Consider the following 18853-nt stretch of genomic DNA (forward strand, 5'->3'; position numbering starts at 1 on the left):
TTCCTGGGTAACACGTGGTCTCTGGGTGGCGTTGCAGGGCGGGGTTGGGGGGTGTCTTGCGTTCCTGGGTAACACGTGGTCTCCTCTGGGTGGCGTTGCAGGGCGGGGAGGTGTCTTGTGTTCCTGGGTAACACGTGGTCTCCTCTGGGTGGCGTCGCAGAGCGGGGGGTGTCTTGTGTTCCTGGGTGACACGTGGTCTCCTCTGGGTGGCGTTGCAGAGCGGGGGGTGTCTTGCGTTCCTGGGTAACACGTGGTCTCCTCTGGGTGGCGTTGCAGAGCGGGGAGGTGTCTTGTGTTCCTGGGTAACACGTGGTCTCCTCTGGGTGGCGTCGCAGAGCGGGGGGTGTCTTGCGTTCCTGGGTAACACGTGGTCTCCTCTGGGTGGCGTTGCAGAGCGGGGAGGTGTCTTGTGTTCCTGGGTAACACGTGGTCTCCTCTGGGTGGCGTTGCAGAGCGGGGGGTGTCTTGTGTTCCTGGGTAACACGTGGTCTCCTCTGGGTGGCGTTGCAGGGCGGGGGGTGTCTTGCGTTCCTGGGTAACACGTGGTCTCCTCTGGGTGGCGTTGCAGAGCGGGGGGTGTCTTGCGTTCCTGGGTAACACGTGGTCTCCTCTGGGTGGCGTTGCAGGGCGGGGGGTGTCTTGTGTTCCTGGGTAACACGTGGTCTCCTCTGGGTGGCTTTGCAGAGCGGGGGGTGTCTTGTGTTCCTGGGTAACACGTGGTCTCCTCTGGGTGGCGTTGCAGGGCGGGGGTGTCTTGTGTTCCTGGGTGACACGTGGTCTCCTCTGGGTGGCGTTGCAGAGCGGGGGGTGTCTTGTGTTCCTGGGTAAGACGTGGTCTCCTCTGGGTGGCGTTGCAGGGTGGGGGGGTGTCTTGTGTTCCTGGGTAACACGTGGTCTCCTCTGGGTGGCGTCGCAGAGCGGGGGGTGTCTTGTGTTCCTGGGTGACACGTGGTCTCCTCTGGGTGGCGTTGCAGGGCGGGGGGTGTCTTGCTTTCCTGGGTAACACGTGGTCTCCTCTGGGTGGCGTTGCAGAGCGGGGGGTGTCTTGTGTTCCTGGGTGACACGTGGTCTCCTCTGGGTGGCGTTGCAGAGCGGGGGGTGTCTTGTGTTCCTGGGTAACACGTGGTCTCCTCTGGGTGGCGTTGCAGAGCGGGGGGTGTCTTGTGTTCCTGGGTAACACGTGGTCTCCTCTGGGTGGCGTTGCAGAGCGGGGGGTGTCTTGCGTTCCTGGGTAACACGTGGTCTCCTCTGGGTGGCGTTGCAGAGCGGGGGGTGTCTTGTGTTCCTGGGTAACACGTGGTCTCCTCTGGGTGGCGTTGCAGAGCGGGGGGTGTCTTGCGTTTCTGGGTAACACGTGGTCTCCTCTGGGTGGCGTTGCAGAGCGGGAGGTGTCTTGTGTTCCTGGGTAACACGTGGTCTCCTCTGGGTGGCGTTGCAGGGCGGGGGGTGTCTTGTGTTCCTGGGTGACACGTGGTCTCCTCTGGGTGGCGTTGCAGAGCGGGGGGTGTCTTGTGTTCCTGGGTAACACGTGGTCTCCTCTGGGTGGCGTCGCAGAGCGGGGGGTGTCTTGCGTTCCTGGGTGACACGTGGTCTCCTCTGGGTGGCGTTGCAGAGCGGGAGGTGTCTTGTGTTCCTGGGTGACACGTGGTCTCCTCTGGGTGGCGTTGCAGAGCGGGGGGTGTCTTGTGTTCCTGGGTAACACGTGGTCTCCTCTGGGTGGCGTTGCAGAGCGGGGGGTGTCTTGTGTTCCTGGGTAACACGTGGCCTCCTCTGGGTGGCGTTGCAGAGCGGGAGGTGTCTTGTGTTCCTGGGTGACACGTGGTCTCCTCTGGGTGGCGTTGGAGAGCGGGGGGTGTCTTGTGTTCCTGGGTAACACGTGGTCTCCTCTGGGTGGCGTCGCAGAGCGGGGAGGTGTCTTGTGTTCCTGGGTAACACGTGGTCTCCTCTGGGTGGCGTTGCAGAGCGGGAGGTGTCTTGTGTTCCTGGGTGACACGTGGTCTCCTCTGGGTGGCGTTGCAGAGCGGGGGGTGTCTTGTGTTCCTGGGTAACACGTGGTCTCCTCTGGGTGGCGTCGCAGAGCGGGGAGGTGTCTTGTGTTCCTGGGTAACACGTGGTCTCCTCTGGGTGGCGTTGCAGAGCGGGAGGTGTCTTGCGTTCCTGGGTAACACGTGGTCTCCTCTGGGTGGCGTTGCAGAGCGGGGGGTGTCTTGTGTTCCTGGGTAACACGTGGTCTCCTCTGGGTGGCGTCGCAGAGCGGGGAGGTGTCTTGTGTTCCTGGGTAACACGTGGTCTCCTCTGGGTGGCGTCGCAGAGCGGGGGGTGTCTTGTGTTCCTGGGTGACACGTGGTCTCCTCTGGGTGGCGTTGCAGAGCGGGGAGGTGTCTTGTGTTCCTGGGTAACACGTGGTCTCCTCTGGGTGGCGTCGCAGAGCGGGGGGTGTCTTGCGTTCCTGGGTAACACGTGGTCTCCTCTGGGTGGCGTTGCAGAGCGGGGAGGTGTCTTGTGTTCCTGGGTAACACGTGGTCTCCTCTGGGTGGCGTTGCAGAGCGGGGGGTGTCTTGTGTTCCTGGGTAACACGTGGTCTCCTCTGGGTGGCGTTGCAGAGCGGGGGGTGTCTTGTGTTCCTGGGTAACACGTGGTCTCCTCTGGGTGGCGTTGCAGGGCGGGGGGTGTCTTGCGTTCCTGGGTAACACGTGGTCTCCTCTGGGTGGCGTTGCAGAGCGGGGGGTGTCTTGCGTTCCTGGGTAACACGTGGTCTCCTCTGGGTGGCGTTGCAGGGCGGGGGGTGTCTTGCGTTCCTGGGTAACACGTGGTCTCCTCTGGGTGGCGTTGCAGAGCGGGGGGTGTCTTGTGTTCCTGGGTAACACGTGGTCTCCTCTGGGTGGCGTTGCAGGGCGGGGGGTGTCTTGTGTTCCTGGGTGACACGTGGTCTCCTCTGGGTGGCGTTGCAGAGCGAGGGGTGTCTTGTGTTCCTGGGTAACACGTGGTCTCCTCTGGGTGGCGTCGCAGAGCGGGGGGTGTCTTGTGTTCCTGGGTGACACGTGGTCTCCTCTGGGTGGCGTTGCAGAGCGGGGGGTGTCTTGTGTTCCTGGGTGACACGTGGTCTCCTCTGGGTGGCGTTGCAGAGCGGGGGGTGTCTTGTGTTCCTGGGTAACACGTGGTCTCCTCTGGGTGGCGTTGCAGAGCGGGGGGTGTCTTGTGTTCCTGGGTAACACGTGGTCTCCTCTGGGTGGCGTTGCAGAGCGGGGGGTGTCTTGCGTTCCTGGGTAACACGTGGTCTCCTCTGGGTGGCGTTGCAGAGCGGGGGGTGTCTTGTGTTCCTGGGTAACACGTGGTCTCCTCTGGGTGGCGTTGCAGAGCGGGGGGTGTCTTGCGTTCCTGGGTAACACGTGGTCTCCTCTGGGTGGCGTTGCAGAGCGGGAGGTGTCTTGTGTTCCTGGGTAACACGTGGTCTCCTCTGGGTGGCGTTGCAGGGCGGGGGGTGTCTTGTGTTCCTGGGTGACACGTGGTCTCCTCTGGGTGGCGTTGCAGAGCGGGGGGTGTCTTGTGTTCCTGGGTAACACGTGGTCTCCTCTGGGTGGCGTCGCAGAGCGGGGGGTGTCTTGCGTTCCTGGGTGACACGTGGTCTCCTCTGGGTGGCGTTGCAGAGCGGGAGGTGTCTTGTGTTCCTGGGTGACACGTGGTCTCCTCTGGGTGGCGTTGTAGAGCGGGGGGTGTCTTGTGTTCCTGGGTAACACGTGGTCTCCTCTGGGTGGCGTTGCAGAGCGGGGGGTGTCTTGCGTTCCTGGGTGACACGTGGTCTCCTCTGGGTGGCGTTGCAGAGCGGGGGGTGTCTTGCGTTCCTGGGTAACACGTAGTCTCCTCTGGGTGGCATCGCAGAGCGGGGGGTGTCTTGTGTTCCTGGGTAACACGTGGTCTCTGGGTGGCGTTGCAGGGCGGGGGTGGGGGGGGTGTCTTGTGTTCCTGGGTGACACGTGGTCTCCTCTGGGTGGCGTTGCAGAGCGGGGGGTGTCTTGCGTTCCTGGGTAACACGTGGTCTCCTCTGGGTGGCGTTGCAGAGCGGGAGGTGTCTTGGCGGAAGCAGAAGGCGTTGCAGATCCACGCAGCCCTGACCTCTGACCCGGTGAATATGCAGGCGCTGAGGGGGGCCGCGGTGAGTGAGGGGGGTCTCCTGAGCCAGGAGATCCGCAGGAAGGCGTGGCCCAAACTGCTCAATGTCAACGTCTTCTGCCTGCCCCCCAAACCAGGTAACGCCAGGGCCCCCCCAAACCAGGTAACGCCAGGGCCCCCCCAAACCAGGTAACGCCAGGGCCCCCCCCAAACCAGGTAACGCCAGGGCCCCCCCAAACCAGGTAATGCCAGGGCCCCCCAAACCAGGTAATGCCAGGGCCCCCCCCAAACCAGGTAACGCCAGGGCCCCCCCAAACCAGGTAACGCCAGGGCCCCCCCAAACCAGGTAACGCCAGGGCCCCCCAAACCAGGTAACGCCAGGGCCCCCCAAACCAGGTAATGCCAGGGCCCCCCAAACCAGGTAATGCCAGGGCCCCCCCAAACCAGGTAACGCCAGGGCCCCCCCAAACCAGGTAACGCCAGGGCCCCCCAAACCAGGTAACGCCAGGGCCCCCCAAACCAGGTAATGCCAGGGCCCCCCAAACCAGGTAACGCCAGGGCCCCCCAAACCAGGTAACGCCAGGGCCCCCCAAACCAGGTAACGCCAGGGCCCCCCCAAACCAGGTAACGCCAGGGCCCCCCCAAACCAGGTAACGCCAGGGCCCCCCCAAACCAGGTAACGCCAGGGCCCCCCAAACCAGGTAACGCCAGGGCCCCCCAAACCAGGTAACGCCAGGGCCCCCCAAACCAGGTAACGCCAGGGCCCCCCAAACCAGGTAACGCCAGGGCCACCCCAAACCAGGTAACGCCAGGGCCACCCCAAACCAGGTAACGCCAGGGCCCCCCAAACCAGGTAACGCCAGGGCCCCCCAAACCAGGTAACGCCAGGGCCCCCCAAACCAGGTAACGCCAGGGCCCCCCAAACCAGGTAACGCCAGGGCCCCCCAAACCAGGTAACGCCAGGGCCCCCCAAACCAGGTAACGCCAGGGCCCAATAAACCAGGTAACGCCAGGGCCCCCCAAACCAGGTAACGCCAGGGCCCCCCAAACCAGGTAACGCCAGGGCCCCCCAAACCAGGTAACGCCAGGGCCCCCCAAACCAGGTAACGCCAGGGCCCCCCAAACCAGGTAACGCCGGGAGATTACAGCTCACGCAATGATCATCCTCTCCCCCCTCCCCCAGTCTGTAGGGTGAGACGTGCCCCCCCCCCCCCCACAGGGTGACACGTACAGCCTGCCCTCTCCCCCCTCGTACAGTGACACACGCCGCCCGTCCCTCCTTCCCCCTGGTGACACGGTGACACACGCCGCCCGTCCCTCCCCCCCGGGGACACTGTGACACGCTGCCCATCCCTCCCCTCCCCCCCCCCCCCCCCGCGGTGACACACGCCGCCAGTCCCTCCCCCCCGGGGACACGGTGACACGCTGCCCGTCCCTCCCCCCCGGTGACATGCGCCGCCCGTCCCTCCCCCCCCCGGGACACGGTGACACGCTGCCCGTCCCTCCCCCCCCCCCCGGTGATACACGCCGCCAGTCCCTCCCCCCGGGGACACGGTGACACTCTGCCCGTCCCTCCCCCCCGGTGACATGCGCCGCCCGTCCCTCCCCCCCGGGGACACGGTGACACACGCTGGCCGGTCCCTCCCCCCCCGGGGACACGGTGACACACGCTGCCCGTCCCTCCCCCCCCGGGGACACGGTGACACACGCTGCCCGTCCCTCCCCCCCCGGGGACACGGTGACACACGCTGCCCGTCCCTCCCCCCCCCGGGGACACGGTGACACACGCTGCCCGTCCCTCCCCCCCCGGGGACACGGTGACACACGCTGCCCGTCCCTCCCCCCCGGGGACACGGTGACACTCTGCCCGTCCCTCCCCCCCGGTGACATGCGCCGCCCGTCCCTCCCCCCCGGGGACACGGTGACACACGCTGCCCGTCCCTCCCCCCCCCCCCCCGGTGACATGCGCCGCCTGTCCCTCCCCCCCGGGGACACGGTGACACTCTGCCCGTCCCTCCCCCCCGGTGACATGCGCCGCCCGTCCCTCCCCCCGGGGACACAGTGACACACGCTGCCCGTCCCTCCCCCCCCCCCCCGGTGACACACGCCGCCAGTCCCTCCCCCCGGGGACACGGTGACACACGCTGCCCGTCCCTCCCCCCCTGGGACACGGTGACACACGCTGCCCGTCCCTCCCCCCCTGGGACACGGTGACACACGCTGCCCGTCCCTCCCCCCGGTGACATGCGCCGCCCGTCCCTCCCCCCTGGGGACACGGTGAAACACGCCGCCCGTCCCTCCCCCAGGACACGGTGACACACGCTGCCCGTCCCTCCCCCCCCGGGGACACGGTGACACACGCTGCCCGTCCCTCCCCCCCGGGGACACGGTGACACACGCTGCCCGTCCCTCCCCAGGACACGGTGACACACGCTGCCCGTCCCTCCCCCCTGGGGACACGGTGAAACACGCCGCCCGTCCCTCCCCCCTGGGGACACGGTGACACACGCTGCCCGTCCCTCCCGCCCCGGGGACACGGTGACACACGCTGCCCGTCCCTCCCCCCGGTGACATGCGCTGCCCGTCCCTCCCCCCCGGGGACACGGTGACACACGCTGCCCGTCCCTCCCCCCCGGTGACATGCGCCACCCGTCCCTCTCCCCCGGGGACACGGTGACACACGCTGCCCGTCCCTCCCCCCCCCCGGTGACATGCGCCGCCCATCCCTCCCCCCTGGGGACACGGTGAAACACGCCGCCCGTCCGTCCCCCCTGGGGACACGGTGACACACGCTGCCCGTCCCTCCCCCACGGTGACATGGTGACACACGCTGCCAGTCCCTCCCCCCCGGTGACATGCGCCGCCTGTCCCTCCCCCCGGTGACACACGCTGCCAGTCCCTCCCCCCCCCCGGTGACATGCGCCGCCTGTCCCCTCCCCCCCGGTGACACGGTGACACACGCTGCCCGTCCCTCCCCCCGGTGACATGGTGACACACGCTGCCAGTCCCTCCCCCCCCGGTGACATGCGCCGCCTGTCCCCTCCCCCCCGGTGACACGGTGACACACGCTGCCCGTCCCTCCCTTCTGTGACATGCGCCTCCTGTCCCCTCCCCCCCGGTGACACACGCTGCCCGTCCCTCCCCCCCGATGACATGCGCCGCCTGTCCCCCTCCCCCCCCCCCCCCCGGTGACACAGTGACACGTGGTCCTTGCTCTGTTTCAGGTCCCGGAATCCGTTACCATCACAGGGATTATAATCAGGTTCAGATGGACGTCAGACGCTCCCTCAGACGCTTCCCTGCAGGTACCGAGCGCCTCTGTATATCAGTGTTGAGTACCACTGTGACGCTGTACAAGCGTGTGGGTGCAGAGAGCACTGCTTGTGTAAATATGTGGGGTGCAGAGATCTGCATGTGTAGGAGGGTGGATCGCAGAGCGTGGGGGGCGTTCTGTCTGTGTGTGTGTGTGTGTGCTGGATACGGAGCGCTGTGTGTGTGTGTGCTGGATACGGAGCGCTGTGTGTGTGCTGGATACGGAGCGCTGTGTGTGTGCGCTGGATACGGAGCGCTGTGTGTGTGTGTGTGCTGGATACGGAGCGCTGTGTGTGTGCGCTGGATACGGAGCTCTGTGTGTGTGCTGGATACGGAGCGCTATGTGTGTGCTGGATACGGAGCGCTATGTGTGTGCTGGATACGGAGCGCTGTGTGTGTGCGCTGGATACGGAGCGCTGTGTGTGTGCTGGATACGGAGCGCTGTGTGTGTGTGCGCTGGATAGGAGCGCTGCGTGTGTGCGCTGGATACGGAGCGCTGTGTGTGTGTGCGCTGGATACGGAGCGCTGTGTGTGTGTGTGCTGGATACGGAGCGCTGTGTGTGTGTGCTGGATACGGAGCGCTCTGTGTGTGTGTGCTGGATACGGAGCGCTGTGTGTGTGTGTGTGTGCTGGATACGGGAGCGCTGTGTGTGTGTGTGCTGGATACGGAGCGCTGTGTGTGTGTGCTGGATACGGAGCGCTCTGTGTGTGTGTGCTGGATACGGAGCGCTGTGTGTGTGTGTGTGTGCTGGATACGGAGCGCTGTGTGTGTGTGTGTGTGTGCTGGATACGGAGCGCTGTGTGTGTGCGGCTGGATACGGAGCGCTGTGTGTGTGTGCGCTGGATACGGAGCGCTCTGTGTGTGTGTGCTGGATACGGAGCGCTGTGTGTGTGTGTGCTGGATACGGAGCGCTGTGTGTGTGCGCTGGATACGGAGCGCTCTGTGTGTGTGTGTGCTGGATACGGAGCGCTGTGTGTGTGTGTATGCTGGATACGGAGCGCTGTGGTATGTGTGTGCTGGATACGGAGCGCTGTGTGTGTGCTGGATACGGAGCGCTGTGTGTGTGCTGGATACGGAGCGCTGTGTGTGTGCTGGATACGGAGCGCTGTGTGTGTGCTGGATACGGAGCGCTGTGTGTGTGTGCTGGATACGGAGCGCTGTGTGTGTGCGCTGGATACGGAGCGCTCTGTGTGTGTGTGCTGGATACGGAGCGCTGTGTGTGTGCGCTGGATACGGAGCGCTCTGTGTGTGTGCGCTGGATACGGAGCGCTGTGTGTGTGCGCTGGATACGGAGCGCTGTGTGTGTGCTGGATACGGAGCGCTGTGTGTGTGTGCGCTGGATAGGAGCGCTGCGTGTGTGCGCTGGATACGGAGCGCTGTGTGTGTGTGTCTGTGCTGGATACGGAGCTGTGTGTGTGTGCTGGATACGGAGCTCTGTGTGTGTGCTGGATACGGAGCGCTGTGTGTGTGTGTGCTGGATACGGAGCGCTGTGTGTGTGTGTGCTGGATACGGAGCGCTGTGTGTGTGTGTGCTGGATACGGAGCGCTCTGTGTGTGTGTGCTGGATATGGAGCGCTGTGTGTGTGTGCTGGATACGGAGCGCTGTGTGTGTGTGTGCTGGATACGGAGCGCTGTGTGTGTGCGCTGGATACGGAGCTCTGTGTGTGTGCTGGATACGGAGCGCTGTGTGTGTGTGCGCTGGATACGGAGCGCTGTGTGTGTGTGCTGGATACGGAGCGCTGTGTGTGTGCTGGATACGGAACGCTGTGTGTGTGCTGGATACGGAGCGCTGTGTGTGTGTGCTGGATACGGAGCGCTGTGTGTGTGTGTGCTGGATACGGAGCGCTGTGTGTGTGTGCTGGATACGGAGCGCTCTGTGTGTGTGTGCTGGATACGGAGCGCTGTGTGTGTGTGTGCTGGATACGGAGCGCTGTGTGTGTGTGTGCTGGATACGGAGCGCTGTGTGTGTGTGTGCTGGATACGGAGCGCTGTGTGTGTGCGCTGGATACGGAGCGCTGTGTGTGTGTGTGTGTGTGTGTGCTGGATACGGAGCGCTGTGTGTGTGTGTGCTGGATACGGAGCGCTGTGTGTGTGTGCTGGATACGGAGCGCTCTGTGTGTGCTGGATACGGAGCGCTGTGTGTGTGTGTGCTGGATACGGAGCGCTGTGTGTGTGTGTGCTGGATACGGAGCGCTGTGTGTGTGCGCTGGATACGGAGCGCTCTGTGTGTGTGCGCTGGATACGGAGCGCTGTGTGTGTGTGCTGGATACGGAGCGCTGTGTGTGTGCGCTGGATACGGAGCGCTCTGTGTGTGTGTGCTGGATACGGAGCGCTGTGTGTGTGTGCTGGATACGGAGCGCTGTGTGTGTGTGCTGGATACGGAGCGCTGTGTGTGTGTGCTGGATACGGAGCGCTGTGTGTGTGCTGGATACGGAGCGCTGTGTGTGTGCGCTGGATACGGAGCGCTGTGTGCGTGTGTGCTGGATACGGAGCGCTGTGTGTGTGCTGGATAAGGAGCGCTGTTTGCGCTGAATACGGAGCGCTGTGTGTGTGTGCTGGATACAGAGCGCTGTGTGTGTGCGCTGGATACGGAGCGCTGTGTGTGTGTGCGCTGGATACAGAGCGCTGTGTGTGTGTGCGCTGGATACGGAGCGCTGTGTGTGTGCGCTGGATACGGAGCGCTGTGTGTGTGTGCTGGATACGGAGCGCTGTGTGTGTGTGTGCTGGATACAGAGCGCTGTGTGTGTGCGCTGGATACGGAGCGCTGTGTGTGTGTGTGCTGGATACGGAGCGCTGTGTGTGTGTGCGCTGGATACGGAGCGCTGTGTGTGTGCGCTGGATACGGAGCGCTGTGTGTGTGTGTGCTGGATACGGAGCGCTGTGTGTGTGTGTGTGCGCTGGATACGGAGCGCTGTGTGTGTGCTGGATACGGAGCGCTGTGTGTGTGTGTGTGCGCTGGATACGGAGCGCTGTGTGTGTGCTGGATAAGGAGCGCTGTTTGCGCTGAATACGGAGCGCTGTGTCTCTCTCCGCAGGGATGCGGGATACGGAGCGCTGTGTGTGTGTGTGTGTGTGTGTGTGTGTGTGTGCGCTGGATACGGAGCGCTGTGTGTGTGTGTGTGTGTGTGTGTGCGCTGGATACGGAGCGCTGTGTGTGTGTGTGTGTGTGTGTGTGTGTGTGTGTGTGTGTGTGTGTGTGTGTGTGTGCGCTGGATACGGAGCGCTGTGTGTGTGTGTGTGTGTGTGTGTGTGTGTGTGTGTTGGATACGGAGCGCTGTGTGTGTGCTGGATACGGAGCGCTGTGTGTGTGTGTGTGTGTGTGTGTGTGTGTGTTGGATACGGAGCGCTGTGTCTGTGCTGGATACGGAGCGCTGTGTGTGTGTGCGCTGGATACGGAGCGCTGTGTGTGTGCTGGATACGGAGCGCTGTTTGCGCTGAATACGGAGCGCTGTGTGTGTGCTGGATACGGAGCGCTGTGTGTGCGCGCTGGATACGGAGCGCTGTGTGTGTGTGCTGGATACGGAGCGCTGTGTGTGCGCTGGATACGGAGCGCTGTGTGTGTGCGCTGGATACGGAGCGCTGTGTGTGCTGGATACGGAGTGCTGTATGTGTGTGCTGGATACGGAGCGCTGTGTGTGCTGGATACGGAGCGCTGTGTGTGTGCTGGATACGGAGCGCTGTGTGTGTGCTGGATACGGAGCGCTGTGTGTGTGCTGGATACGGAGCGCTGTGTGTGTGCTGGATACGGAGCGCTGTGTGTCTGTGCTGGATACGGAGCGCTGTGTGTGTGTGCGCTGGATACGGAGCGCTGTGTGTGCTGGATACGGAGCGCTGTGTGTGTGTGTGTGTGCTGGATACGGAGCGCTGTGTGTGTGCTGGATACGGAGCGCTGTGTGTGTGTGCTGTATACGGAGCGCTGTGTGTCTGTGCTGGATACGGAGCGCTGTGTGTGTGTGCTGGATACGGAGCGCTTTGTGTCTGTGCTGGATACGGAGCGCTGTGTCTCTCTCCGCAGGGATGCGGGATGCGGAGCGCTGTGTGTGTGTGTGTGCTGGATACGGAGGGCTGTGTGTGTGTGCTGGATACGGAGCGCTGTGTGTGCTGGATACGGAGCGCTTTGTGTGTGCTGGATACGGAGCGCTGTGTCTCTCTCCGCAGGGATGCGGGATACGGAGCGCTGTGTGTGTGTGCTGGATACGTAGCGCTGTGTGTCTGTGCTGGATACGGAGCGCTGTGTGTGTGTGCTGGATACGGAGCGCTGTGTGTCTGTGCTGGATACGGAGCGCTGTGTGTGCTGGATACGGAGCGCTTTGTGTCTGTGCTGGATACGGAGCGCTGTGTCTCTCTCCGCAGGGATGCGGGATACGGAGCGCTGTGTGTGTGTGCTGGATACGGAGCGCTGTGTGTGTGTGCTGGATACGGAGCGCTGTGTGTGCTGGATACGGAGCGCTGTGTGTGTGCTGGATACGGAGCGCTGTGTGTGTGCTGGATACGGAGCGCTGTGTGTGTGCTGGATACGGAGCGCTGTGTGTCTGTGCTGGATACGGAGCGCTGTGTGTGTGTGCGCTGGATACGGAGCGCTGTGTGTGCTGGATACGGAGCGCTGTGTGTGTGTGTGTGTGCTGGATACGGAGCGCTGTGTGTGTGTGCTGTATACGGAGCGCTGTGTGTCTGTGCTGGATACGGAGCGCTGTGTGTGTGTGCTGGATACGGAGCGCTTTGTGTCTGTGCTGGATACGGAGCGCTGTGTCTCTCTCCGCAGGGATGCGGGATGCGGAGCGCTGTGTGTGTGTGTGCTGGATACGGAGCGCTGTGTGTGTGTGCTGGATACGGAGCGCTGTGTGTGCTGGATCCGGAGCGCTTTGTGTGTGCTGGATACGGAGCGCTGTGTCTCTCTCCGCAGGGATGCGGGATACGGAGCGCTGTGTGTGTGCTGGATTCGGAGCGCTGTGTCTCTCTCCGCAGGGATGCGGGATACGGAGCGCTGTGTGTGTGTGTGTGCTGGATACGGAGCGCTGTGTGTGTGCTGGATACGGAGCGCTGTTTGTCTCCTGGATACGGAGCGCTGTGTGTGTGCTGGATACGGAGCGCTGTTTGCGCTGAATACGGAGCGCTGTGTGTCTGTGCTGGATACGGAGCGCTTTGTGTGTGCTGAATACGGAGCGCTGTGTCTCTCTCCGCAGGGATGCGGGATACGGAGCGCTGTGTGTGTGCTGGATACGGAGCGCTGTGTCTCTCTCCGCAGGGATGCGGGATACGGAGCGCTGTGTGTGTGCGCTGGATACGGAGCGCTGTGTGTGTGCGCTGGATACGGAGCGCTGTGTGTGTGTGCTGGATACGGAGCGCTGTGTGTGTGTGTGCTGGATACAGAGCGCTGTGTGTGTGCGCTGGATACGGAGCGCTGTGTGTGTGTGTGCTGGATACGGAGCGCTGTGTGTGTGTGCGCTGGATACGGAGCGCTGTGTGTGTGCGCTGGATACGGAGCGCTGTGTGTGTGTGTGCTGGATACGGAGCGCTGTGTGTGTGTGTGTGCGCTGGATACGGAGCGCTGTGTGTGTGCTGGATACGGAGCGCTGTGTGTGTGTGTGTGCGCTGGATACGGAGCGCTGTGTGTGTGCTGGATAAGGAGCGCTGTTTGCGCTGAATACGGAGCGCTGTGTCTCTCTCCGCAGGGATGCGGGATACGGAGCGCTGTGTGTGTGTGTGTGTGTGTGTGTGTGTGTGTGTGTGTGTGTGTGCGCTGGATACGGAGCGCTGTGTGTGTGTGTGTGTGTGTGTGTGCGCTGGATACGGAGCGCTGTGTGTGTGTGTGTGTGTGTGTGTGTGTGTGTGTGTGCGCGCTGGATACGGAGCGCTGTGTGTGTGTGTGTGTGTGTGTGTGTGTGTGTGTGTGTGTGTGTGTGTGTGTTGGATACGGAGCGCTGTGTGTGTGCTGGATACGGAGCGCTGTGTGTGTGTGTGTGTGTGTGTGTGTGTGTGTGTTGGATACGGAGCGCTGTGTCTGTGCTGGATACGGAGCGCTGTGTGTGTGTGCGCTGGATACGGAGCGCTGTGTGTGTGCTGGATACGGAGCGCTGTTTGCGCTGAATACGGAGCGCTGTGTGTGTGCTGGATACGGAGCGCTGTGTGTGCGCGCTGGATACGGAGCGCTGTGTGTGTGTGCTGGATACGGAGCGCTGTGTGTGCGCTGGATACGGAGCGCTGTGTGTGTGCGCTGGATACGGAGCGCTGTGTGTGCTGGATACGGAGTGCTGTGTGTGTGTGTGCTGGATACGGAGCGCTGTGTGTGCTGGATACGGAGCGCTGTGTGTGTGCTGGATACGGAGCGCTGTGTGTGTGCTGGATACGGAGCGCTGTGTGTGTGCTGGATACGGAGCGCTGTGTGTGTGCTGGATACGGAGCGCTGTGTGTCTGTGCTGGATACGGAGCGCTGTGTGTGTGTGCGCTGGATACGGAGCGCTGTGTGTGCTGGATACGGAGCGCTGTGTGTGTGTGTGTGTGCTGGATACGGAGCGCTGTGTGTGTGCTGGATACGGAGCGCTGTGTGTGTGTGCTGTATACGGAGCGCTGTGTGTCTGTGCTGGATACGGAGCGCTGTGTGTGTGTGCTGGATACGGAGCGCTTTGTGTCTGTGCTGGATACGGAGCGCTGTGTCTCTCTCCGCAGGGATGCGGGATGCGGAGCGCTGTGTGTGTGTGTGTGCTGGATACGGAGCGCTGTGTGTGTGTGTGCTGGATACGGAGCGCTGTGTGTGCTGGATACGGAGCGCTTTGTGTGTGCTGGATACGGAGCGCTGTGTCTCTCTCCGCAGGGATGCGGGATACGGAGCGCTGTGTGTGTGTGCTGGATACGTAGCGCTGTGTGTCTGTGCTGGATACGGAGCGCTGTGTGTGTGTGCTGGATACGGAGCGCTGTGTGTCTGTGCTGGATACGGAGCGCTGTGTGTGCTGGATACGGAGCGCTTTGTGTCTGTGCTGGATACGGAGCGCTGTGTCTCTCTCCGCAGGGATGCGGGATACGGAGCGCTGTGTGTGTGCTGGATACGGAGCGCTGTGTGTGTGTGCTGGATACGGAGCGCTGTGTGTGCTGGATACGGAGCGCTGTGTGTGTGCTGGATACGGAGCGCTGTGTGTGTGCTGGATACGGAGCGCTGTGTGTGTGCTGGATACGGAGCGCTGTGTGTCTGTGCTGGATACGGAGCGCTGTGTGTGTGTGCGCTGGATACGGAGCGCTGTGTGTGCTGGATACGGAGCGCTGTGTGTGTGTGTGTGTGCTGGATACGGAGCGCTGTGTGTGTGTGCTGTATACGGAGCGCTGTGTGTCTGTGCTGGATACGGAGCGCTGTGTGTGTGTGCTGGATACGGAGCGCTTTGTGTCTGTGCTGGATACGGAGCGCTGTGTCTCTCTCCGCAGGGATGCGGGATGCGGAGCGCTGTGTGTGTGTGTGCTGGATACGGAGCGCTGTGTGTGTGTGCTGGATACGGAGCGCTGTGTGTGCTGGATCCGGAGCGCTTTGTGTGTGCTGGATACGGAGCGCTGTGTCTCTCTCCGCAGGGATGCGGGATACGGAGCGCTGTGTGTGTGTGTGTGCTGGATACGGAGCGCTGTGTGTGTGCTGGATTCGGAGCGCTGTGTCTCTCTCCGCAGGGATGCGGGATACGGAGCGCTGTGTGTGTGTGTGTGCTGGATACGGAGCGCTGTGTGTGTGCTGGATACGGAGCGCTGTTTGTCTCCTGGATACGGAGCGCTGTGTGTGTGCTGGATACGGAGCGCTGTTTGCGCTGAATACGGAGCGCTGTGTGTCTGTGCTGGATACGGAGCGCTTTGTGTGTGCTGAATACGGAGCGCTGTGTCTCTCTCCGCAGGGATGCGGGATACGGAGCGCTGTGTGTGTGCTGGATACGGAGCGCTGTGTCTCTCTCCGCAGGGATGCGGGATACGGAGCGCTGTGTGTGTGCTGAATACGGAGCGCTGTGTGTGTGCTGGATACGGAGCGCTGTGTCTCTCTCCGCAGGGATGCGGGATACGGAGCGCTCTGCGTTGCAGGAACAGCTGGCAGATATGATTCTCTACGCTCTGCACTCTCACCCCGAGCTGCACTATTACCAGGGTTACCACGACATCGCCGTCACACTCCTCCTCACCGCCGGCGTCCGACTCGGCACCGCCATGCTCTGCACACTCTCCATGCATCACCTCAGGTACCCCTCCCACATACTCCGCACCGCTATACAGCGCAGCGAGTTCATTGTCTGTGTATAGATACTCTGCGGTGTTATACAGAGCGGCGTGTGACGGGGTCTCCTTGCTGTGCACACAGGGACTTCATGGACCCCACGATGGACAGCACCAAACACGCACTCAATTATCTGATGCCGCTCATACAGTGCGAGAGCGCTCAGCTGTGCGACTTCCTGCTCCGGTACGAGTCCCTCCCCCCTCACACCCCAACCCACCCTCCCCCCTCACACCCCAACCCACCCTCCCCCCTCACACCCCAACCCACCCTCCCCTCACACCCCTCTCTCTCTCATTTAGTGCGAGAGCGCTCAGCTGTGCGACTTCCTGCTCCGGTACGGGTCCCTCTCCCTCCTCACACCCCAACCCGCCCTCCCCTCACACCCCAAACACTCCAACCCGCCCTCCCCTCACACCCCAACCCACCCTCCCTCCTCACACCCCAACCCGCCCTCCCCTCACACCCCAACCCGCCCTCCCCCACACTCCAACCCGCCCTCCCCCACACTCCAACCCACCCTCCCCTCACACCCCTCTCTCCCCCCTCACACCCCAACCCGCCCTCCCCTCACACCCCAACCCGCCCTCCCCTCACACCCCAACCCGCCCCCTCCCCTCACACCCCATCCCGCCCTCCCCCACACCCCAACCCGCCCTCCCCTCACACCCCAACCCGCCCTCCCCTCACACCCCAACCCGCCCTCCCCTCACACCCCAACCCGCCCCCTCCCCTCACACCCCAACCCGCCCCCTCCCCTCACACCCCAACCCGCCCCCTCCCCTCACACCCCAACCCGCCCTCCCCTCACACCCCAACCCGCCCTCCCCTCACACCCCTCTCTCTCTCATACAGTGCGAGAGCGCTCAGCTGTACGACTTCCTGCTCCGGTACGGGTCCCTCTCCCTCCTCACACCCCAACCCGCCCTCCCCTCACACCCCAACCCGCCCTCCCCTCACACCCCAACCCACCCTCCCCTCACACCCCTCTCTCTCTCATTCAGTGCGAGAGCGCTCAGCTGTGCGACTTCCTGCTCCGGTACGGGTCCCTCTCCCTCCTCACACCCCAACCCGCCCTCCCCTCACACCCCAAACACTCCAACCCGCCCTCCCCTCACACCCCAACCCACCCTCCCTCCTCACACCCCAACCCGCCCTCCCCTCACACCCCAACCCGCCCTCCCCTCACACCCCAACCCGCCCTCCCCTCACACCCCAACCCGCCCTCCCCTCACACCCCAACCCGCCCTCCCCTCACACCCCAACCCGCCCTCCCCTCACACCCCAACCCGCCCTCCCCCACACTCCAACCCACCCTCCCCTCACACCCCTCTCTCCCCCCTCACACCCCTCTCTCTCTCATTCAGTGCGAGAGCGCTCAGCTGTGCGACTTCCTGCTCCGGTACGGGTCCCTCTCCCTCCTCACACCCCAACCCGCCCTCCCCTCACACCCCAAACACTCCAACCCGCCCTCCCCTCACACCCCAACCCACCCTCCCTCCTCACACCCCAACCCGCCCTCCCCTCACACCCCAACCTGCCCTCCCCTCACACCCCAACCCGCCCTCCCCTCACACCCCAACCCGCCCTCCCCTCACACCCCAACCCGCCCTCCCCTCACACCCCAACCCGCCCTCCCCCACACTCCAACCCACCCTCCCCTCACACCCCTCTCTCCCCCCTCACACCCCTCTCTCCCCCCTCACACCCCAACCCGCCCTCCCCTCACACCCCAACCCGCCCTCCCCTCACACCCCAACCCACCCTCCCCTCACACCCCAACCCACCCTCCCCTCACACCCCAACCCACCCTCCCCTCACACCCCTCTCTCCCCCCTCACATCCCAACCCCCCCTCCCCTCACACCTCAACCCGCCCTCCCCTCACACCCCAACCCGCCCTCCCCTCACACCCCAACCCGCCCTCCCCTCACACCCCAACCCGCCCTCCCCTCACACCCCAACCCGCCCTCCCCTCACACCCCAACCCGCCCTCCCCTCACACCCCAACCCGCCCTCCCACAGACCCCAACCCGCCCTCCCACAGACCCCAACCCGCCCTCCCACACACCCCAACCCACCCCCTCCCCTCGCACCCCAACCCACCCCCTCCCCTCGCACCCCAACCCGCCCCCTCCCCTCACACCTCTCTCTCCTCTCCCTCTCCTCTCTCCCCTCAGGTCGGAGGTGGGCAGTATCTTCGCGCTCAGCTGGCTGATTACGTGGTACGGCCACGTGCTCAGTAATTATCAGCGCGTCCTGCGATTGTACGACTTCTTCCTGGCGTCTCACCCCCTCATGCCAGTATACTTCGCTGCGCAGGTACGTGGTGTATGGAGAGATGCTCGGTACTGCACACGTACAGCGTACATGGGGGGGGGGGGGGGGTTGTGTGCAGTGTTCGCGTGTGTGTGTGTGTGTAACGTACATGTTCGCGTGTTCGCGTGTGTGTGTAACGTACATGTTCGCGTGTGTGTGTAATGTACATGTTCGCGTGTTCGCGTGTGTGTGTAACGTACATGTTCGCGTGTTCGCGTGTGTGTGTAACGTACATGTTCGCGTGTTCGCGTGTGTGTGTAACGTACATGTTCGCGTGTGTGTGTAACGTACATGTTCGCGTGTTCGCGTGTGTGTGTAACGTACATGTTCGCGTGTTCGCGTGTGTGTGTAACGTACATGTTCGCGTGTTCGCGTGTGTGTGTAACGTACATGTTCGCGTGTTCGTGTAACGTACATGTTCGCGTGTTCGCGTGTGTGTGTAACGTACATGTTCGCGTGTGTGTGTAACGTACATGTTCGCGTGTTCGCGTGTGTGTGTAACGTACATGTTCACGTGTGTGTGTAACGTACATGTTCGCGTGTTCGCGTGTGTGTGTAACGTACATGTTCGCGTGTGTGTGTAACGTACGTGTTCGCGTGTGTGTGTGTAACGTACATGTTCGCGTGTGTGTGTAACGTACATGTTCGCGTGTTCGCGTGTGTGTGTAACGTACGTGTTCGCGTGTGTGTGTGTAACGTACATGTTCGCGTGTGTGTGTAACGTACATGTTCGCGTGTGTGTGTAACGTACATGTTCGCGTGTGTGTGTAACGTACATGTTCGCGTATGTGTGTAACGTACATGTTCGCGTGTGTGTGTAACGTACATGTTCGCGTGTGTGTGTAACGTACATGTTCGCGTGTGTGTAACGTACAT

General features: G+C 63.1%; 1 protein-coding gene across 3 annotated transcripts in view; it reads left to right on the top strand.

Moving 5' to 3' along the window:
* The window catches only part of LOC142474890 (TBC1 domain family member 20-like), a 97898-nt gene that overhangs the window by 16119 nt on the left and 62926 nt on the right, over positions 1 to 18853 (top strand). For 2 of the 3 annotated variants that reach the window (XM_075581032.1, XM_075581033.1), the window contains exons 2-6: positions 4059 to 4247; positions 7335 to 7415; positions 15438 to 15624; positions 15744 to 15845; positions 17839 to 17980. In XM_075581032.1, coding sequence (XP_075437147.1) covers positions 4059 to 4247; positions 7335 to 7415; positions 15438 to 15624; positions 15744 to 15845; positions 17839 to 17980 — 701 coding nt within the window. Of the gene's footprint in view, positions 1 to 4058; positions 4248 to 7334; positions 7416 to 15437; positions 15625 to 15743; positions 15846 to 17016; positions 17062 to 17838; positions 17981 to 18853 lie in introns of those variants that run through there. The other variant, XM_075581029.1, reaches the window with a different exon arrangement.

The sequence above is a fragment of the Ascaphus truei genome, unplaced genomic scaffold (assembly GCF_040206685.1).
Source record: "Ascaphus truei isolate aAscTru1 unplaced genomic scaffold, aAscTru1.hap1 HAP1_SCAFFOLD_1009, whole genome shotgun sequence".
Lineage (NCBI taxonomy): Eukaryota > Metazoa > Chordata > Amphibia > Anura > Ascaphidae > Ascaphus > Ascaphus truei.